At 39.3% G+C, this 24389-nt stretch overlaps 1 protein-coding gene across 1 annotated transcript in view; it reads right to left on the reverse strand.

The window, feature by feature from the left end:
* Positions 1 to 24389, reverse strand: part of macrod2 (mono-ADP ribosylhydrolase 2) — a 396729-nt gene that overhangs the window by 97166 nt on the left and 275174 nt on the right. The window contains exon 7 of the mRNA XM_030747747.1: positions 3429 to 3459. Coding sequence (XP_030603607.1) covers positions 3429 to 3459 — 31 coding nt within the window. The remainder of the gene's footprint in view (positions 1 to 3428; positions 3460 to 24389) is intronic.

Raw genomic sequence — 24389 nt, forward strand, 5'->3', positions numbered from 1 at the left:
AGCCTCCCTGTTCTGCCATCATCTGTCACTGGAGACTCAGTCTTCGGGAATATGGAGGTGTGAGAGAGAGTGTCAATTAGCATTAACTTTCCTGACAAATCTGTTTGTCTCAACACAACGGCCTTGGATAACTTGTTCCTGATTCCTCTGTGTCACAATGTTTGGGGCACGTGATTTGTTTTCTTGCTCCAATTCAAGTGTGGAAATGGGTCAAGCACATGCACATAAGCGTAGTACCTGCACGACCGTGTACACGTATACAGAATGATGTGCATTCTACAGAGACAGAAAGAGATTTAAAAATAAATAAATAAAAAAGAACTCACACAGAAACACAGGAAAAGAAAGAGATCAGGGAGATGTGACTTCCACACTAAAAAGCTTTTGTTTATATTGCTAAAATGGAAGCTGACCTTAAAGGTTATCTAAAATGCACAGAAAATGTCAGAACTCCTGACAAGAGAGCAGGGCCTCTTTCAGAATATGGCAGTACTCAGGGGGCACACAGAGGACTCGGAGAACAACATCACAGCTCTGTACTATCTATACTGTAGTTCCTTTGAAAGTCCCTCCTCTATTTGCCCTCTGCTGTGTGAAAATCTTTAGTCTTAATCAGCTGTTGTTCTGTGGAGATGCAGTTATGGGAAGCGCTAAGCTGTTTATTTATTTAACAGGCTGCTTAATTCTCTCTCTGTCTCCCCCCCCCCACCCCCCTGCCAACCCCACCCCTCCAACTCCACTGCATGCTTGGCTCTGCACAGACTATCCTTTTGATGTGAGGGGGCTCCTGGTGGTACGGTATGACAGGCTCCCACTGGCAGTGCAGCACACAGTACCATAGTGAACGGCAATAAGTGGTGCCCTCGTCAGCAGCACACAGTACAAACACTGACACCCCCCCCCCCTTCTCCTGCATGCATTTGGATTATCTTTATGTCACTACAGTACAGCTACTCTACTGCATTTTCTTAAACAAAACACGCTGTACACAAACATTGGCTGACATTCTTGATCATATTTCTTGAATTCAGTCACAAGACATCAGACACTGATGTTTAAAGAATTAACAAAAAAGTATCTAAAGTCCTTCTGATGAAGAAAACTTTAGTCATTATGAGACATGCGCAGGTTGAAGAAAATGTACAATACTGCACAAAAGATGTGTGTGTGAACTGCAAAAAGTGATGGGTGGAATTTATTCAAATCCCAAAGGGAAAGTGTTCTATCAAGAGCGTAATTAAACATCTTGTGATTTATGAGCACACTTTACTAAAGACTGGTCTTTATTAACACACATATTCAATAGTTCGTATCAGGATAGCTCGCCACTTGGACTATCTTTTATCTATGCAGGGCAGTTTCAGCTGGTTTAATGAGCACTGCCAAAGTTTAACAGGCTCTATAATCAGTGTTTTGTGTGTAGTATTTCAGAGTGCAACAGCAGGCAGTTAGTTATAGTCCAGGTTTGATAAAGGAAGAAGAGTAATGGCTTTGATTGGAGAGAAAAACAATCGCAAACAGATGTAAGGTAGCCAGCATGTGGGCAGAGGGTTTTTTGATGTTCCCCAGTGGCTGGGGATGAATCATTTCATTTCTGCATTCTGTATACAGTTGGAAATCAAATATGCAAAACACAAAACTCAAATTATATACTTAACAGACATTTTTCCTTTGAATTTTTGCATTAGACATTAGCATTCATGGACTACAGTGGTAATCAATAACCAAACTGTGAGACTGATTTAGCAAAGGTAACCATGAAAGTTAGCTTATCCAGTTTGATCAGAGTCTTCATATCACCTGCGACATATTAGTTCAGAACATGAAAAGGCAGATTATGAACAATTCAGCATTTTCTTTATGGGCAGTAACTGCTTAGTTGCACCAACACACACGCGCACTAGACTTTAATTAAATCCAGTCAGCGGCTGTTGATGCTTTGCTTACAGTTTTCGACACGACTTCAAATGCCTGCATTTTAAAAAAAACCCAGCATCAGGGTGTGTTTTAATAGCACATTCAAATGGCTCAGCTGCGGCTGTGCTCAGCTACACCATTGATGTTCCCAAAAAAATGTGTTAAATTAAAATCATGCAGTGATACAGCTGTGGAACTCAGCTGCAGTGGGTTTAGTAAATTAGATAGCTTTTATTTAGCTTTATTAGAACAACAACAGCTGCACAGGTGTACATCGCAAATATGACAGCGGTCAACCACATGAAGAACATTAACCGACAGCACAGGAAATATAACTCACCAGACATAAAATGGACAGAAGACAAGCATCATCTAAAATGATATAAACTGTTACAGATGTGAAAGGAATTATTCACCCTTTGGCTTCATACATTTTAATCATCTGGTTTTCTTTGCTGTTTTCAGAAGAAGGTTTAAAGGGATCTTTAAACTTTTGTTAGTTTTGCTTACTGTGGTGGGTATAAAAGGATTTCAAGTTCAATATGTCACTTTTGAATCTGTATTACACTGAATACAAGAATATAATCAATGCTGTGTGTGTGTGCCTATTGAGAGCTTGAACAGTATATGTTCGGCTCTTGAGGAAACAGTGTTTGTACCGTTGGCGGTGCCTCACGTGAAATGATCAGAGGCATTTATCGACTCTCGTGAGATAACTGCCTAAAAACGTATAGAATCATGTTTATCAGTCATTGCCGCACGCTGTCCGTTATTAAATTGGCAAAATAGGCGTCTTGGTGATCTGAAATTACGCATAACTTTACCGGAGTTGTGACTACTTATGTGGAGCTACTGCTGCTAATAGTCAGTTGCAAACAACAGAAATTAGCATGTTAATTAATCCTTACACATTTGGCACCTACTGCGTGTATTAGAGCTGTATGCAAATTCATAAACTGTATAGGGTATGGTGGGAGAAAAAACTTTTTTTTTTTTTTTCAAAAGAGGCAATTCAGATGTTCAAAGCAGTCAAAGAAACAAAACATTTTATTGCATTTAACTTTTTTTTTTCCTTCTTCAAAACTCAAAATTCTGTTTATAGCAACAAGTCTGTTATATTTTCAGTGTGACTTTGTTTAAGTGTAATGAGCACATCAGCTCTCTGCCAGTGATGCCTCGCAGCATATTTGGCATGGTCTCATGAGGGTGCATATAAGCAGCGTTCAGGCTCCTCATTTTGTTCACCTTCTTCTATGCTCTGCCTTTGTGCAACATGGTATGAGATGAACTTGTTGGTATGCTTTGTATTTATATCTAAGCAACCCCTGCCCTATGTGTATAGTTTTAAAATATTCACCCACAGGAACGATATGCCCTGTGTGCATAATTCTGAAATATTCACCCACAAACCAGGGATCATAAGCAGGTTATTATTATAAAGTTGCACTGAAAAGCAAAAAAGGACAAAGTAAATTAATAAAAAGAAATAAAACAGCACTGATTGAACTTACCATAGATGCCTGTGGATATACACGGGAAGGCCTGCGCAGAGAGAGAGAGAGAGAGAGAAAACAATCAGCACAATCATAGAAACTAAGTAAAATGTGACTAAACAAAGGTAACTCCTATCAGCCCAAATATTTAAATCCACAGCAGCTGAATTCCAACATCATCTGCTGAAACTAAATGTTGCATGACTGCATATATCTGCATTGAGTTGTAACGATTGTCAGACACCTACTATACCCTTGTACAATTGTCATTTACTGCTACTGCCTCACATGTTTATTCCTAAGAGCAGCAATTTACTCTAGCATTTGACAAAATCCCTGCAGTGATAATAAAGAACTATACTGTAAACCATATTTCAGCTCCAATGGACAATTACAAGTATAGTCACATGAAAAAGAACGTTTTCACAGGACTCTATGCAGTCCTGGGAAAAAAAAAACCCCAAAACAACCTAAGTACACCCTTTAAGTGCAATAACAATGTATTTATGATTTTATCAGGTTCTCACATCATTGAGGAATTTCGACCCACTCTTCTTTATGGTGTTGCTTCAGTTCAGTGAGATTTGCAGGCATTTGTTTATGCACAGCTCTCTAATGTTCCTGCCACAGCCTTTCAGTCAGACTGAGATCTGGGCTTGTCTGAACTATTGCAACACATTCTTTTCTTTTTCTATCATTCTGTTATAGAGCTGCTGCTGTGCTTGGGATCACGGTCCTGTTGCACCGCCCAGCTTTAGCTGTCGGACAGATGGCCTCACATTTGAATGCTTTTGTATTCAGATGAGTTCATGGCCAACTCAGTGACTACAAGGTGCCCGGGTCCTGTGCCTGCAGAACAAGTCCAAATCATCACCCCTCTTCCATTGTGCTTGATAGTTGGTGTGAGGCATTTTGTGTTGAGGCGTACTGTGTTCGGTTTTCACCAAATGTGGAACTGTGCATTATGGACAAACATCTCAACTTTGGTCTCATCTGTTCAAAGGACATTGTTTGTGCAACTTTGCTAACCTAAGCCGTGCTGCCGCGCTCTTTATAGAGAGAAAAGGCTCTCTTAGTGTGTGACCTTGGAGTGAATATGCTGGGACGTCCACTCCTGGAAAAATTGTGTTAACACACACCTGAATGCTCCAGACCAGCATACCTCTGCTTTTATAGAGATGCTCACACTTGATGATGATCAGTTAATCAATTGCATTGGATAAGCAGTACCTGGCTGCTACTTACCCCCTTAATTCCTATAGATGCAGTAGGGATATACTTAGTTTTTCAGAGGACTGAACAGAGTCCTGTGAAAACTCTTTTTTCACATGACTGCACAGTTACACAGTATATTTTCTGTTAGCATCAGAATAAAGGCTACTTAAATCCATGCCAGACTCGAGCATCCCTCTTTACGCACATATTTGATGGGTTTTGATCCCACTGCTGTGAGCTTTCGTCATTGATTGTCCAAATTAAGTCAATCCTGTCTGTCACCTACATAATCCTTTAAGTGTCTTTTATTTCAGTGCATTTCAATAGTGAGAGAGGTAGCTAGACTCACAAACAAACTTTATTCTGAGTGAAGATGCAAACTGCCAGCAGTGACTCAGCTGTTTCAGTAACAACAGGGGCATCCCAGCAGGAGGCATTTTACTGCATGATGATAAAACTAAACACAAAATCACAGTCATTGCTGCCACATGTGGATCAATAGCACAAATCAATAATATGCCAGCCACCAAACCGCAGGAAAACACATACACCAAACAAAAGAGACACAGAGAGACTGAGAAAAAAAAAAAAACATAAATATAATTATCTTCATGAGCCAAAGAGCAAAAACCAACATATATTTATTTATGGATGTCTTTTCCAAAAAGATTATAAAAAGTAACCACCTTGTAATAGTTCTGGCTTTGCAGCGCTTTGCAGCAGACATATTATTCAAGCATGGCTTTATAGCTGAAAATAGTTTCATTACTCTTTACTTCTGTGAGCTAATATATTATGATACATAGGCCTTGCTGTAAGCTTCCCTATTTCACATTCATCTTTTTAAGTGTATTAATAAACAGTAAAGAGAAAGAATTTTTTTCAAAGGTCCCATTTGTCCTCAAAACAAGCTGAATACGTGCTTTAGTTCCTGCATTCATCAAAAGGCGTGGCTACAACATTAATATAATCAGATGACAAATGAAGAAAAAAAAAAAAGAGAAAATGTTTCCTCTCGCAGCTCATAAAGCTGGATGAATATAGAACAACAAAACACTACAGAGATTAATCAAAGAATAACACCCGTACGTCAAGTTCAGCTAGTGCCAAAACTAAGCCCAACAGTTTGTTTTTCTCACACTGACCCTGTCAAGTTGCATTTAGAAACGGGCTGTTTCTATTAGCTGTGCCAAGATCACTTCATTTTAGAAATGCAAACACGATTAATAGATCTGAAAGTGAAGGAACCTCCTCATAGGATGATTATACAAACAAACACTCACAGCACTAATCTTTGAGCCTTCTCAGCTTATTCAGAAAGTAAATAATTAATTACAAGGACAAATAAAACATGCAGGCTTTTATTTCTTTAAAGCATCACAACCTCTGACCCTAGCTTTGAAATGCAAAGGTCTGTTTTTCCTTGGTTTAAGTCAAGAGGAAAGACTCTGTTTGTATTCTTATTTACCAGTTTTTCAGGTTCCACCTGTCATGGTAAATCTTTCTTCTGTGGGCTGATTTAAATCTTTTACTGATGCTTTGACCTTTCCAGATGACTGTCTGGGTCTGACACAAACTACAGATGATGAAGCGTGGAAAAGCACGGCCGTTTTTAGCCCTCTGGCAAACTCAGACCAAGGCGCACACACACACACAGGCACACTGAGATTAAAGGTGCAAAACTGTCATATATATCCTAACCAAACAAACAATATTTCAAAGAAATACAGTGTGCAAATAAGATTACTGATAACAGATTGACTCATTAGAGGCATGGAAATTCTGAGTATCTCAATTATAAGAAATAATGACAGTGTTACATGTTTCAATCGCCTATTCAAACTGGAATCAAAATTACTCCAGCAGAAGGAAACTATTTGAAGCACTGTTATAATAAGGAAAGTTGCTTTCTGTCAACGGCTTCAGTCAACCAAAGTGATCCTGAGCCAGCAGCCTCGTTATCCTCTCTCAGCTTAAAGGCCAAAGTGTCAGTCACCTCATGCTGAACCTCTGCTCTGACGGCACCTAAACCTTAACACATAACAGGCTGTGGCAGTAAAGGACCATCAGCGTAATCAATTAAAATCCATTTTATTAGTTCCATTAAAGGGGCATTGATCATGCCGGTGTGAAAATGCACCAGGTAATCACTTAATTGGATGCTGTCAAAACGTGACACCACTGCAGCACATTCATTTACTGTACTTGTTTGAAGGGCATTTGATATTAAAAGTAGTAAACAGTAATGTGCAAAGGTTTTAAGCAGTTTAGATTCTTATTCATCATTCAGCAGCATCAGGGAGTTGCCTAATCGGTCCAAAAATGACTCTGTAGCTCAGCAGTGACCCCAAGTACGCAGCCAGAGTCAATCTTCCCGTAGCAGCTCTGATCTCAAGGATCTAGGATAACACAAAGAGACAAATGCTGCTGAGACAGATCTGCAGAAGAACTGTGGCATCTGTGGATGCATGCCAAATACCTCAAAAACTGCATCCAAGTGTCCCAGAAAAGAATTTGAGCTGTTTCCAAGGCATATGATATTCATAGCAAACACTTTACTGGACTGAGTTTTTGTTACCTGTTTACGCAATAAAAAAAAAAATACAAACTATTTATGGTAAAATTTTAGAAACTTAATTTTGAACCTAATGTATAGGAGAGAAAGGGAAGAACTACTGTACCTATTTAATGCAGTATCTGCTTTAGTGACATATCCATTTTAATTCATGCAGTTGCAATTATGGCGAGAACCTGAATAAACACAAGTAGCCCCATAAATGCTTGAGTTACACTAAAATGAACTGCTGCAATGTTCAAATTTGAATTAGGTTCATTTTTAGGCACCCCTCCAAGGGACAGAGAGATGGCACAAAGAAATAAATCTCCACATATGCTTCTGCAAAATAACCAGCTTCTCTTGTCACATTTGCATTACATTGGTAATGGTGTGAAGAGCTTGTGACATGAGCTGCTGGTCATGTTCTGAATTCAGGTTGTGATGAATTTTCAACCACCAAGCAGATGCAGATGATAATCTCATTTTTTCCAAATGTACCTGACTGTAAGGAGAGACCAGCAGGTGAGGCATTATAACAGAAATGCCAAACAAGCATGCTCATGTAAACAACCAACAAAACTATTTCAATCAGCGGTGAATGCAGATTTTATTATATCTGCCTTCCGCTCATTCTGTGAATGAGTCATTTTTAACATAATGTTAAAGAGTGCTTTTCTGTTGAGGCACGTTCTCCTGAAAAACCTCAACTTTAAAGAAGACAGGACAACCTGGTGATCACGCAAAATACCTTTAATAGTTTTCAGCATCCTGTCCATAAAAATCCAGCTAGTTACACTAAACTGCTTCCTCTGTGCTACTGTATTTATTGTATTAATTTTTTTGCAGTGAAAGATATCAGTTGGTAATGCGGTCTGACATGTAGAACTGTTGAATCTGCAAAGTAAATATAAAGTTCCTGCTACTTTAAATGCTAGCTTTACCGTGCAGTTTTGAATTAAAAACATTTTGCAGAATGCTGCTTCAGAAAATAAGGGAGAGAATGCTGAGCAGCAGGAGACCACATATGAAAGTAGTCATACTGAAGGTGCAATAAAAGGGGGAAGGGGGGGGTGTGCAAGCTACATGAAGAGAAAGACAGATGCTGTGCACAATGTCATTGTTAGTGCACTACTTTACACAGAATTATTAGGCAGTTAGTATGCATTTTATTATAATATTTAAAATTTAAAATACTTAAAATGACAGCAATATCCCCTCACAGTGCTTCTGCACATACCTACTCTACAGTGTCACATATAGCTGCAGCTCTTTTGTAGACAGAAAACAAATGATGGGGAGAATTAAAGCCATAATACTAAACGCAATAAAACATTAAACGAAATGCATTAAAAGAGCTTTGGTAGTTTTTCAGAGGCGACCACAGTGCGCAGTAAAGCATAACCTACTGTACTTCTCTTCTTCTTTCCCATCAATGCTGGGCTGCCACTGACGCCATTTTGCATACATACTTTTATATCTGCTTACACTGAATAAGGTCTAATGTTAATTAGGGCCGTCAGCACTATATTTGCAGTCATGACCTACGATTTGTTGTTTAGGTTATTACTTCTATCTCTGGCTGCTCATTAGAAGTGAGTCAGCGAGTACTCCTGCACCCTGGTATGGGGCTATAGCTGACATGTAGGCTTGTTGCTGATTTTCTTTGCTCAGAGTGTTCAGAAATTGGTCACCAGGGAAATTATTCTGTTGCCAGGGCTCCTCCCTAATCTATCACATCACTTTAAAGTGGAGCACCTTTCCTCTTAGTATTTCTACACACTTATTTGGTTCCAAATGTATTACCTATGGCACCAAATGACAGCGTACAATGTTTTCTAGAAAAAAAAAACAAACTTTTTTTAATATTAGTGATGGTATTACATATAACTCAAATGCACTAACAAATATCTGCATGTTTACAGAGACTGTATTTTCATTTTAAAACCGACACACCACAGCTTATTAAAACATGATTTATTGAGCACATATTGTGACTAGAGTTTACCAAATATAGCGCTCATAAAATGTAGTCACTGTAACTGCTAAGTTTGATGGCCTGCGGCTTTTTATCATTTGTTAAACAGCAGGAAATGGCACAGTCAAGATGGTTCAACCTGTGGCAAAATGCTGTTGCCTTGCTGTAGCTGCTGCAGGCACTTCACAGTAGCCATGAGCAGACAGGTTAATGGAGAGAAAACCACGCATGGGCACAGTGACTGCAGGATCCTGCCGGGGGAGCACCTCGTCTCGGCTGGCTGAGTAAATAGCACTGGACCCTGGGTGCTGCCCCAGTAGGTAGAAGCCTCCTAGCCTGTTTGCAGATGGAAGGTATGCTTATAAATCACAGCAGCATGGGGAGATCTTGCGCAAGTATGTTATTATTCACCAGTTTTGCCACAGTGTGGGCTAACATCAGAGTATCAAAAACACGAATCCCGCAGAATCCTTTTTGTTGCTGTAATTCTGTAAGCATGTCGGTCATGCCTGGTCTTTCATTTGGAATCAGCTACCTGCTGCTGCAGAAAGGAACACACCACAGTCACAGATCAGGATATTTAAATGTGACACATTAACACCATTTTATTCTGCATACTGTAATACCACAGTCAATATTCTACTGTGAGCATTGATTGTTTGAGTGTCATTATGCTAAATGGAGGATGGAGAAACGCAGAGGCTAGGAAACCTGGCACCTAATGGTCTGAGTCCCACCATCCGTTTTCATATGGGCCAAGTTCAAATATAACTATTATCACAATTACATCTGTCCATTAAGGACTCAGCTTCATCGGCTGTGTGGGGAATTGCTTACTGGGGCAGGGCATTCAGCTTAAAACAGCTTATTTTGTTTAAGCTGTCTGCACGGATCTTTGCTGCTCTGGAGATAATTTCCCATCCCAGGTAGAGCGCACAGACGGAGCACAGAGTTTCAGGATCCCCACTCTTGGTTTAAGGCGCTGCTGCTGAAAAGCAAATGTGCAAAATCCACCAGTGACTATGGCAATTCCAATGATCAGCTATGTGGATAATGAAACTCCTCAAAACAACCAACTGTTTTATGTTCCTGCTGTGTGGACATTTGACGTGTTTGCGTGGTCACAAATTGTCAACGTTTCTGAGAAATGGCATGAATTAGCCTTTAGCTAGAACGCTCTTGTCGTTAGGAACAATCCAGAACAGAATATCCGTTTCCTCCTTTAAGGTCCTTCCAGCAATAAATATAAAAATGTGCTGCCATTAAGCGTTTTCTATCTTTCAGAAATAGTGGGTAACTGTTAATAAAAATAGAAATGAAAATAAAAACCCAAGACCTTTAAAAGAGTTCTCCTGGCAGTGTTTTTCTAGAAATCCACATGCATCTATTTTGTTGTGAAAATGTGAGTCCATATGAGCAAAGAAAACAAAAACTAAAATCATAGATTTTTTTTCATTGTCACAGGATTTCCTTTTCCCACTTGGTTCTTGTGGTGTTAAAGCCTATATGGATATAATGATATGTAAAAAAACAAAACAAAAAAAACCCCAAAATCAATATACTATAATGAAGCTTATGCATAAGTTCAATAAGGAAGCTCTGTAATCACTCATCAGCTGCCCGGGTGTTCGGCTGTAAGTTTATTCTTCATGTCACTTCCGTTTTCCCAATCAGACGCCACGCTGCGTACTTTAAATCTCACCGCTTACCTGTCATTCTCCCTTGCAGACTCATTTGTGCAACCCACCTCCTCCCCATCTCCACCTTACTCAAGTCACTCCATCAAAGCTTCCATCTTTATCTGCCAGCGTCTAGACTCCGGGAGGTCCTGCCCTAATTCCTATCATCGCTGGAACATCGGGGTCTAATCGCCAAATAGCTTAATTGAATTCTGTATATCAATAAATCATGTTCAGTTCTTCCTAATGAGCTCTCCTTATTCAAATATATACAATAGTGTGTTCTTTATTTTCAGTTCTATGCAGTGACTCATCCTCCTCACATCCCTTTCCACTGTTGCTATAAAAAATCTGTAGCTTATTTGATCAAGCAGTGTGTACTTCAGACATGAGGAAAAGTGGCCTTAGAAAGTTTGCGTGAGCCCTTAAGCACTTGCTAATGGTATAGTGGGACAATCCCAAGTCCTTGCTGACTTAACTAAACACAGATTTGCAAGTAAACAACAGCAGACTCTGGGATTGGATCAATGATAGATAGTAACTGTACATAATTAACTTCCTTTGGATATAATGGAGCTCAGGGTGGTCTATGATTATCTTCATTGCACGCATTCCCGTGGCACCGATCCCATCCACACGTGCAACGGATGCAGTGTTACAGGGGAGGAAAGGCAGGTTGCAGCATGTCCGTCATCCAAACAACAATGACAGTACTGAGATGAATGGGCAGAAAAAAAAAAAGGTGTAAATGCTTCGGCCTGTGGATAGGGCAGTGCAGTGAAGCAAATACACAGAGATGCCGGACTGATGGCTTCTTGATTCATTGGTCCATGACCAGCTTGTATGGTTGATCAAGCACAGTTTACCCTGAAGCCTATGGTGCAAAGGTACACTAAGAAGGTGTTTTTTAATACAATTTGGTCATGCACTAAGAACTACAAAACAACTTTAAAATGTTTAGAGCTACAGTCTATAAGGTGACATGCTTCCAAGATTAAAAATATACATATACTGTACAGCGAAAATACAACAGGACACTGTTCTCCTTTATTGCTTGTTTCATTGTAATTTTTCACAGAAAAATTGTCAACTGACGACAATGTTTCCATCAGTGTCAAGTGGGAACATGACAGGAATCTGAGCCGAAGGTGCATACAGTCAGACATCGGCTTATATTTATGTATGAGGACTCCGGCTCAGGATTAGCTGAAATTATATCACTGACCACCGAGCAACAGAGAGGCAAATACAAAAGAAATTCACATCAGTGAGAAAAACTGACCTTTACATGACCCACACACAACTGACAGAATTCAAATGAGTGTAGCTGAGAAACATGTCAGGTAAACTCAAAAGCAAAATGCGATCCTGCTGCTCGAATGTACCACTCATCTGTACAGCTGCAGGCAGACTTCTTCTTGGATATTTTCTGTTTTTTTAAGACATACTATATTGATTATATTATCATGCTTGTGGTGGGTGAAATCAAGGCTCCTCTGTAGGCTGATCAGCAACGCTGAGTAAGTCGGACTCGCACTCAGATTGACAGCTGGAGAAACAGAGCCGTGGCTTTGCTGTTTGATCCACTATCATCAGAAAACAGTAAATTCTTACATAGTAGTTTGGGCTGTTACACTGGTTTACAGTCGAAATGCATTTGAAATGCCTTTCGTCAAGTGCATGATAATCTGGCTTGAATGGCAGACTCAGCAAACATTTTTCCAGAGGTGAGTATTTTATTTACAGTCTTCTCTGTGACATGTGGGACTCAGATCCACAAATTAACCTCCACAAATGAACTCATAACAACCACAAACAAAAGGCACATGAGCTAAGCAGCACGAGCCACCTCTCTTCACCTGAAGGCACTACTGACCGACTATATACAGGGCTGTTGGTTCACATTAGTCTAGCCAGCACCAGCAGCTCAAGCCAGCTAACATAGAAACCAACATGAACAGCTGAGAATCACACAACAGTCACTAACCCATCACCAGCTCATTTACACAGCTAAATGGCTCCTTATAAAAACAAATACTCTCAACAAATTATTCTATAATCCATAAAACAAACAAAACTCAACACTCCCAGAAAAAGAATACCCCACCCTTCCAGTGACATCACCAGCACTGTAAAAGTCAGTAACTGCTGGGCAGGCCCCTTCATAAACACCTGACCTTCTTGGAGGCTTAGTACAAGGAAACAATTGGACAAAATAACAACAATATTTAAGCCTACAGCATAATAAGAGACCATGGCAACCTATGATTGTGTCTTTCTTTTAACATGCTAGATTGTTCTGATGTCAAATGCAACAAAATGCTAACACAAACACGCCGGGGATGGTAAGTAAAGCAATGTTACCTTACTAACGGCAAATCACAGCAAATAAGGACATGTAGAAAAAAAACCTCAATATGCTGTGCTGTGTAAAATTAACATGCATGAGACAAGTGGTGAGCATGAAAGTGCTCACTCACTCGTCACATCGAGACTTACTAATTTCGGGTTCCTGAGCTGAAATGATGCCTAAAATTGTTGGTTGTCTCTAGTTTTCATGATATCCTGCGATGTCAGTTCTAAAACCAAGCGTTCTTCATCAACACTAGAAATGATTAAAACACACTTTGAGCCCTGAATTTTGAATGGATGTAGTGAAGGAGGACATGTAGAGGGGATGGTGTGACAGAAGAGGATGCGAGGGAAAGGATGAGATAGAAACAGATGATCCGCTGTGGCGATCCCTAAAGGGAGCAGCTGAGAGAAGGAGAAGAATAATATGCTGCTGAAAGTATTATCAGTCACAGTACTTGCACTAGTGAAACACATGGAATGGTCACATTTGCGCTACGGTGCATCATCCATGCCATAATAATTTGGATGACTGATGAAATGATTCTTGTCACCTAGTTACAACATCTTGACCTGACCTGGTAGTCTGGGCTCTAAATAAACTCACTGCAATTTTTCTGCAATTTTTGTGATGAAACAACCCTGCCATGCTTTCTAATATGTCTCATAATATGTCTTCCCTATATAGACCTTTTCTTTTTATACTGTTTTTCTATTTTTTTTTATTGTTACATAATGAAACAACCATAAACAGACCAGAAGACATAAGGATACAATTTATGATTAACACACATCTAAACAATTTACAAAGATGTAAAATGTAAAAAATGTAAAATCTTGGAGATCACAGCCATTTTATTTGGAGTCAGCTCATCAAAATCCACACCAATAGGATATTTACACTCCAAAGCAGAAAACCTCTGAAAATCTGTTAATCAGTGTTATTTACAGGAGTACTTATGCTGTTATTAGAGACGGAGCAGAACACATTTTAATCAAAAGCTTTTGTATTTTGTGTGTCTCTGGCTTTCTGTAGAAACAAGCAATCAAAAACTGCATAAATAGCAGAAAGTAACATACACAATTTAACTCTACTACTGGAAACAATGCTGCAAATTCAAATACTGCCCCAAATTTACATTGTGAGCCAATACAGTATCAAAAATTTTTCCTTGTCACAGCCCACAGCCTCTACTATTTGATTACAGGTTTTTATTTGAGAATTTATAGCATCTAACATCCGCTTCCTTTAAAGCCTTGAACTTTGCTTGATTACAGTCCTTAGCCTGGCATGATTCTAATGATCTTGTGAAATTTTTTATTGTATTTAGCACAAGAGCCGTGACATTATAAACCAAGGAGGCATTCTGATTGAATCCTGTGATGGGAGGAAATAAAGTGATAAATGGAAGAAAATGCATTTGTGGCAATTTTGAGCATCGTGTTTGATTTGAATATTTGAACCTCAGCACAGAGCAGTGTAGAAGGCATCATTCAAAATGCCTCGGGGGCCTCTAAAGCCTGCGAATATTCCAGTGAGAGCTTAAGATATGTAGAGCACGCGTGCCTGGTGTTTAGCATTAGGAATCATTTGCATTTTGGAGGGTTAAATTACAGGTGGTCATAAAGAAAGTGATCAAAGACGTGAATAGGAGGATTCTGTCTGAATCTATCAAGCTGCTGTTTCATGGGGTATCGCAAAGTGAGAAAGGCTCTGAAACACTAAAGATAAAACAGAGCTAAAGGAACAAGCCAAACTATATATCCTATGAAAGGTAAAACCAGGGCATAGATGGATTTTCAAATATCCATACCCCGTGTCAAAATGTCTCAGTGGAGATTAGCAGCATATGGAGCTAGAAGGTTAGTATTATCAGTAATCCTAAAATATAGCTCATGATTTGTACCATAAGAAGAGATGATTCCCAAGTGGCTGCTCTAAATGAATAGTAAAATAATCAGGGAGCATTTTTCAAGAGACATTAATTTCCATTCACAAATCAACTTCAATAGCGCATTTAATCAGAGAAAGGGTGGAAAAAAGAGGTAGCTGGTCATACAGAGTGAAAGCCAGCCTATGGTACCCTTCCAATGTAAGGCTACTAATTAAACATTTTTTCCTTTCAAGGCACCCTTCAACATTTCAAAAGCACCATATCAAAGTGGCTTCAAAGTCAAAACCCCACTCTGAATTTTGAGTTGACAGAACAGCATACATATGAAGACAAGTGACTTGCTGTATGCCCCCTGTCTTTGTGCCAGGACCAATGTGAAACTAAAATCATGTCAGCTGCATAATGCATACTAATGGCCTGGTCACAGTTGGGCTGTGTCCAGTGACGGGAGCGTCACTAGAACCCCCAGATCCGCCAAAGTGGTTTCAGTTGAGTTACTAAGTAACCATCATCACGTAAATGATTGGTTTAAATCAACCCTTATTTTATCTTGATACAGCATCTGGGCCATTCTCACGGTTAAAATATGACTAAGTAATATTTTGTGAAAATATGACAAAGTAACTGTGTTAAAGATGCAACAAAGGGAGAGGCTTCATTTCTATACCCATTTTTCTTGAGATAATAAGATAAGTTTGTTTATATAAAAATCACCGCTGGGAATTATTTAAGGCTTCCATGCTTAATTAAGACTGAGATTTATTTTTCTTGGACTACTCAATTAAGTGTCTAAATGTATAAAATAGTAAAGCTAAGTTAAATATTACCCAGATGAATCAAGCAAAGAATCCTAACAGATGATAAAATAGGCCATAACCACATTCCCCCAAAGCACAACATACAGAATAAAAACTAACATTTGTTAAAAGACTCAACCTCATTAACTGCAAATCGACTCGCACGCTCCGCTCTGGTGTAGCAGTGACCCCTTGGAAGCACAGTAAATACATAATTATTATTGAATCAGAGGGACACATTTTCCAATTAGAAGAGTGAATGTTTGTCTTTTTCCTGTATACTTTAAGGCGAATCATGCAGTATAAGACCGGGTTGAGTCTCTTTCTTCTGATTTCTTCATTGGCCTTGTGCTTTAGGAATAATTACTCAAAGACTTGAAGCAAGGGATGTTTTTTCTTCTTCTTCTTCTTTTTTTCCAGCTGGGAATTTAATGGACTTAATGATCTCCCTTTGTTAAAAGAAGCTCATGGTGCTCTGTGATTGCCTTCATCTCACACAAGTTCCGCAACACTTGATATCTGGGCTCATTTGCACAACTCCAGTGATACAGAGCCTGTGTGAACTCGGGTGATGCAATATTGTGAAGGAATAAAAGACAGGCGGCAGCATGTTTGTGAGCCAAGGTAGACTGGAGTGAGATGAATAGGCATTAGAAAAAGATGCGCCGAGGCAGACAGATAACCAGTACCCTGGATAACTGGAAAGATTTTTTTTTTTTTTTTAACTCCTGTTCAGGGTTAGCAATTTCCCTCTGCTGCCAGGGATTGTGCTTGGGTAGGCTAAACATGTGACTGATCTATCTCCCTACTGAACGTGCAGGGATGAAATTGATATTGATCTCCTACACAGCGCTTGATAAATCAGCACATAAATCCCACAAAAAAAATAATCTCAACATGTTAAAGTTTCCTTTAATGTATGAATACATCATTATGCAGAGACTAAGCTATGAAACTGGCAGAATATAAAATCAGAATAAAAGTCTGTGCTTGATTAAACAGTTAATCTCAAAAATTAATTTTCTCATTTGAGAGCTCTTTGCTTAAACTCCAAGATGATTTCAATATCACACATGCAGTCAGGGAACCCACATGCAGCGTATCAGTGCTTTGGTTCGAGTATGAAAACCTGTTTATCCATGTAGTTCATGGGCAGACTAGGCCCCAGCAGCGCACGATCATTTTAAGCTCCCACAACATTAAGCCATAAATCTGAGCTTGCCCAGAGGTAAGAGCAACCAGCACTAATTAACAGTAGCGGTATGAGAGGTCAAGGCCTATGCCGTTTTAGCGTGAGAAAACATTATTTTTCAATTTATAGTATATGCACTGGCCTGGTAGGCTTTAAATAATAAAGCTTGCAGTAGTGCGGTCATGAACACTAATGTATTTGCTTTACTGTATACTAAAGGGTGCATGTCTCTAAAGTAAATTAATTCCAGCAGTATGAACATAAGGGCTTTCAAATGAGGTGGCTAAATTGTCCTTATAGAACCGACACCTTCCATACAAAAGCTACCTCGGGGAATGTCCATAAAGCCAGATCGCTGATACAAACTAAAGCTCAATTTAGGCACACGGCGCAGAGTCGTTTTCAATGAATATGTCTAGCCCTTAAAAGGACTTTGGTCCAAGGACATAGTAAGCTCTGAGGAGGTCAGCTCTCCCTCTGTGCAGACCTGTGGGCCATTCTCTCACACTTTGATCTGAGCTCTGATGATGGTGTGGCAGGCACAGACTCAGGAGTAGAAGGATTAGGGACAGGAGGGACATGGAGAGCGACAGCTTGCTTTGTATTCATTTTATCCCTTATTTTGGGCATAACGTCAGACAGCATGCAAACCGATAGCTTCTCTAAGGTGTTTCTTTTTTTAGCCATCAAATCCTCACCCCTTAAAAGAGAGATCAAAGGCGAGGCAGGCTCATTGATAACTGTATAATGGCTCACTTTGAGAGAACAGGCTTTTTGCTAAGATGGGTGCGTGGTTGAAACTGCAAACTATTAGTCATGCTGGCGGCTCATTTCCATATGTGTTTTATTGTCTCATGAGCAAAGGCTACTGCACCTACTCGCATTTATTGCACTCATGGTAGATCTAATGATATTCACACCTACGGCAAAAACAAAGGGCCTTATATTTCATTGTCTCTATATGAAAAATCTCTTGAAAGGTGACAAGAATAATACACGTTTCATTTTCATGCACCTCTTTGATGAGCCTTTAGCACCTCTGCTCGTGTGGAAACATGAAGCTACATAAAAGCGCAGCCTTCTCAGAAATTGTTATTACAGGCTGAATAACAGTTCAGTAACTCACAGATCTTACACAAAATCTACAAATAGCACGCTCATATGGTTTTTTTACAGTCTCAGCAGTGCTGACATGTACAAGGCCAAAGCAAATTTATAGTTAAATATGATACTAAATTAAAATGTAATAGCATTTCTTTAAAATGCCTTCTTACCTACTGCTGTGGAATTTAATAAACATATGATGCCACCTACCTACTACACGTTAGCTACACCTTTATTTAGTTAATGAGACCTTTAGATATAAGCCATAGTTTGAGTATAATGTGATCACATTAATACAGTAGCACAACAGCATCACATTATATTATGCATCATCAAATGCCGCTTTCATCTTTTTGACAATATAAAAAATCCAATAATGCCAAATAATATTAGGCTTCCTTGAAGGTTCTCTGTGAAATTCCCACCTGATGCTACTGCGTGTTGTTAAAGCCACAGTGTGGTTAGTTTTACTGCTCCTATTTGACTGTAGTATTGAAAAAAAAAAAAAAAAAAAAAAGATTTTTACTGGTAATGTTGTGCACATTTAAATTTCTGGGACTATAATATCAGGTGGGGGGAGTTGCCCTGTTCTCCACTTCTCCCTGACTCACACTTTTTGAGAACTGTGCAGGATAGACACCGGGTGTTTTGGATGTAAACATGCCATGAAAGTGATTGTGGTGGGATGAACTGCACTGAGGATACCCTACAGACGTTGTCTCAGCCATTGTCCCCACATTTTTACTCATCTAAGTCTGTACAGACACTGAACCCATCTGACATCTGAACACAGAGGTGTCTTCTTGCCAACCTCGAGGGGAGCAGATAATAAACTTGTCACGTAGCGAACTTCCTTTATTCATGACAGGTACAGGGATATTGGGGATCAACAGATGTGAAAGAATTGGTAGGAGTGTTCCCGAAGGCTTGTTGCCATCTTCAAGTAGTCCTGTCACTTTTACACTACAGTGCAGGATATGGATATAAAGTATGAGGCTATAAAAGCAGTGTTTTGAAACATTGGGGCGTTAGTGGATTTATTGAGTGTAAAAGCCTTCTGAAGGATTGCCTGTTCAAAGTATCTACCTTTAAATCCCAGAGAAGATTTATTTCACCAAGGATCCAGGCCTAATCAAAATCTCCCCTCAGACAAGCTGGTTACTAGTTTGATAGCTTTATACAAGGATGGCGACTCAGAGAAAATATACACATTCGGCAGCGCAAATTATGCAGAGATAAGAAGGAGTGAGGGTCTACTGTGCGACTGCATGAGGTGGTGGTCATTATTAAAGTGCTTAATAGACCATGTCGCCTGTAGGACCTGACAGGCAAGCTGGGCAGAGTGGAGGATCCAGATCGAGGGTCACCTTCATGTAGAGACAGCTCTGTCATACTGGGGTCATGAAGAGAGCCACTCTGCCACTGTGGCCTGGCTCAGACAATACATGTATATGGTCAACCAAGCAGAACAACATGTCCCCCCGCCTCCTTCAGAGTTCAACCAAAAAGAAACAGACCTGGAGAGGATTTAGGCCCTGGACTGATATTGCACTTCTAACTGCTGGATGAGCTAACTGTATAATTATTTATACCAGACATTACGTATCAATATCTCTGCAAAATTGTCCTTTATGTGGAATATAATCTATAATCTTTTCTCAATAGGTTTCTAGATATCTAGGTAACTATCCACTGTAAATACAATTAGTACAACTAAAACTTCCCAAATTGGTGGTAATATCTTTTTATTTATTTAACCTTATAGAAGAAAGAAATGTCCACTTACTGAAAATGGTAGTAAAACTGCAGAACTATCATTAAGAGCAGTACGGGACCTGTTTTCTAATGTATGCAGATGAATATTTTGCTTAATCACAGTTAAAATCCCAGAGCTGCATCAGAAAGTGGTGCTGTCTTGGTCTGAGCACAGGTGCATCTTCAAATGAGGAGGAATAAGCAGGGACCGAAGCCCGCAAACATCCAAAACGAAAGAGAGGGGACATGTTACTCAAGGTCACGGTGAATTGCAGATGCATTGGCACTGCGGATTGATTAGGAGTGCAGGGAGCAGCTGGCTGAGAGGAAACCGGAAGGTGACTGAAGGAATCACCAGGTGGCTCGCGTGAATTATTACACTATCCACCCAGGCTCTTTCTGTCTCCATAGCAGACAATGCTGGTTTGAAGTGATGCTGTCACATGTTGTTTGCATCTGGACTGATCTCTGATTTCCATGCAAGGTAATGTCTAATTATGGAGTGTTCAATTTGGGGAGAAACTAGAGTTGTGACTCTGGTTTGATTTGAACTATATGGATAACTTTTTCCCCCACAAATGGCCAGAGGATAATAAAGCTAATTACAGTTTTCTAAATGTGGAGTTCATCATGAATATTGATAAAGAATTAATTAGTTGCTAAAAGTGGAAAAACCATTTTCTCCGCACCAAATACATCACATGTTTTTGGAGCAAAACTGCACTGGATCCCTCCAAAGGAAGGAAGTTTCATATTCGGCTACAAGAAATGATGTGACCAAATAATTCTGCCACTCGGGAAATATCCTTTCTTTGAAAAAACTAAAGGAGTCCATGTAAGTTTAAATCTCTTCTCTTAATCAACAACTGAATGCAAGCACAAAATATCCCACAGCAGACTGATTAGTATTTCATGTGAATCATAATTTAACATGGATAAGAGACCGTTATGTAGGGTCTCTGCCAAAATTTTCCTCATGACTTAACCTCCTTCCACGAGCCAAGAACTCTTGCAGGACTGGGCTCATTTACAGTAGGAATGTGAAGCCATGATCATCTTAATTAATCCCAAACAATATGTTGTGCATCCTTATCTCAACTCACTTCTTTTCCAGCTTCATAATAGGGCCTTTTTACTGCATCAGTGTGCGGTAAGTACACCGTAGTGTGCTCATTCCTTTAATTGCTCAGTGACTTTGCTGTGCTGAGTCCAGATAAAGGGAAGAGTTCCTGTAAAGGAAATTATCAGATGAAGTGCTTTCTCAATATCCCAATTGATCGGTGTCCTCTGTGCTCAATGCTCTGCAGATCAAAAAGTGCTATCCTCCTCTATGCTCCAAATACTGCACACACACACACATGCACACATAGGGATACACACTCTCACAAGGATAATATGCTTGTTCAAAGTCACGTTACATACACACCGTGCTCTATTACACCTGATAAATTAAATCTTCTGTGTCAATTGCTTTGTGGCATTTCTAAACATATCTAAAAATGATTTTAATATGTCGTTCCTTGTTCAACTCATCACGGTCTTTGTTCTCCTGCGATGGGGCTGAGATCCCACAGAAAGAGCACCCAACATTTTATTCCATGTGTGTCGTCGTTACCTGAGGTTTATGGATGTGACATTTGACATTAAGCTGAGTAAGATTTGGAGGTTATCTGGCATTCCAAGCTGTGAGTAAGAAGTCAAACCATGAAACAGGATTCGCCCATGTGTTCTCTCTGGCAGGTAGTTCATTCAGGATATGACATGGTGACTAAATCTTTGAGCTAAGTAGATCTATATGTAAAATGAAAAATTAGTGTACTGGTACACTAATAGCTGTTTTAAATTTAAGTCTATCCTATGGTAAAGACACTTGCAACATCATTCCAAAAAAAAAAAAAAAAAAAAAAAAAAAAAAGGCTACTGTGGCATTTATGATGTTAAGGTCACTGGATGATAATAAAAGAAAATTTTAATCTCCTAAATTACCCCTATAAATTATTACTACAGTAGGCCTACTTCATAATGATCTAACATGCTGTATAACTCTTAATTAACTTGGGACAAGATAGAATGTGGAAGGCTGAGTGTTACTCAAGGACTAGCTGCACATTGAAACTCAGGTGTCAAAAATTCATCTGCTAAATGCCTTCTTCTCTATCGAAAATGACATCATAAAAATAATCAGAAAACACTTGTCCACAGAGAAACAGCCTGGTTCCAGTAGAGTGCAGACTATTCAGGTAAATGTTAAGAGTCAAGTCAACAACGAGGCCGTGCTCTTATTTTTTCTTCAAATATTACTAAATGGTAAGATAGTTTGGGGAAGTAAATTTGAATTCTCTGACCAAACACAAATGTCACTGACAGCAGATAGGAATTAAAAAAAACTAATAAAATATTTGCTGGGGCAGAAACAGGTATTTTACGTCTCTGTGGAAATCTCCAGCATCAAAGCAATACAATTCTGCAGTGTTAGACCCAATATATTTCTCTCATAAACCTGCGCAAGGTGCTGCATTGCCTCCTGAATTGCTGAGTAGGATCAAACTGAGCCAGTTTAACGTCGTGAGTCAATCAGCTCGAGCCAGGCACAGTGCATCAGCCCTCATTAGTGATGACCTTGGGAGATAATCGTGGCACTAAACTGGATATATGTGTGTGTGTGGTAATAGCACTGTAATTAACAAAATATGTAGGCGAGTACAAACACTGGACTGCCTCTCTGTGCACACAATTATTCCCTCATTCAAGCCAGCAGTTGGAATGCTGCAGATTTGATAATAAAATGACGAGTGGGGAAAACATACCTGCGTACATTTGTGGAGAAGTCAACGATTTTGCATTGAGTGTCCGGATATTCTCACAAACATGCATAAATATAGGCTGGACAGTTTGTTATGCCAACATGTTTTGTTCCAAGTTTGCTTTTGCCAAATCCAGCAACACTGAGCACAATATGTACCCAGCTGATAGACAGCATAATCTCAATTTCTGACTTTATAGCCAGGATGAAGACATGTAGTTATTCATGTCTGAGTGCACAAAGCACTACACAGATTCCCAAAGCCTGCAGTACCTGTCAGCTCTCTACATTAAGCATTCTCTTTGATAAAACACATGGGAACTAATGCATAAACAAAAGACAGCAAAACAGTTGTCCTCGGTATATTTTAGTGTCTAAGTTTTAAGCATGTTTTATGAGAATGGAAACGGCTGATATTAAAAAAAATAGAGGAAAACATGCAGTGAAAAAGTGTTAATATCATACAACCAGTTCCTGCCTCTGAGATTAAGATTTAAGTCCCTGTATATACTCAACAAGACATAACTTACTAAAAAGTAAGGAAAATAAAATAGCAGAGCCTAATTAAGTCAGAAAGGAGGAAATATCAACAACAAGATGATGTTTAAGAGGATTGAAAGGCACTATCTCTTTTTCCAAAGGGGATTTAAGAGGATCAAAGGGGTGGCTTTGTTTTCTTCTTCTTCTCGCTCTCTTTTTTAAACAAACTCATTCTCTCATTAATAAACCAATTATTCCACAGTCTGCTTGTCATTTCAATTTGTCTTCCTGCTTTTTAAATGCAACACCAACTTTGAGTTATGGACTTTTCTGTCAAACAGCATACAATCAAAGTTTTATTTCCTTATATTTCTTTTGTTATAAAAGTGACTTTGTACATAGTGGAACTATTAGGAAAACCCTTTAGCAGACTAACAGTTTATTAAAGATATTAATACAGTGCATAATGCTGCATCTTGAGATACTCATTCAGTATAAAAGATAATAACAGGATAAAAAAAACATTATAGCAGCCATATTAATCTGTTATGCTATCTGTTTTGTTCGTTTTTTTTTCCTTTGAAAAGATGCCATGTGTAGTGAAATTAAAGTCCCCAGTGTGCCAGGCCACGCTAGAGAGACCTGGTACTCAAACACGTCTGTAAGTCCAGGGACTATGATTGAAGGATAATTGGGTGCAAGCTTGTTGAAATGGAACCCTGTGATAGACCAGGAAATTCCAGTTTCATGGACAAGGCCCTGGCAAGGTCGAAAGTGGGTTCGACACCTGGCTTCATAAACGCCCCAAATGAAAACACCTCGAGGGAGAGTTTTGAGAGTAACTGGATTCAACACTGGAGTAAAACTGGCTTTCACACTCGTGCTAGAGCTACTAACATGCATATTACTAATAGATCACATGTTCACAATGACTGCATGCTTCATCATCTTGCTTCTTTTTTTAAATACATAACCATCCAAGAAGCTGTGCGGTAAAAGATTAAATCTTCTAAGTGCCCTACCTGGCTAAAAAAAATCACATGAATAAAAAACCCGACCCAGAACAGGAAATTGATTTTCTGATACAGATTCATGTCAAATGCATCCATCTACGAGTGTTAAATTGAAACGGTTCGTATGCATATCATGATTACAGATGCACAATCTGGACTTAT

The sequence above is a fragment of the Archocentrus centrarchus genome, chromosome 15 (genome assembly GCF_007364275.1).
Source record: "Archocentrus centrarchus isolate MPI-CPG fArcCen1 chromosome 15, fArcCen1, whole genome shotgun sequence".
Classification (NCBI taxonomy): domain Eukaryota; kingdom Metazoa; phylum Chordata; class Actinopteri; order Cichliformes; family Cichlidae; genus Archocentrus; species Archocentrus centrarchus.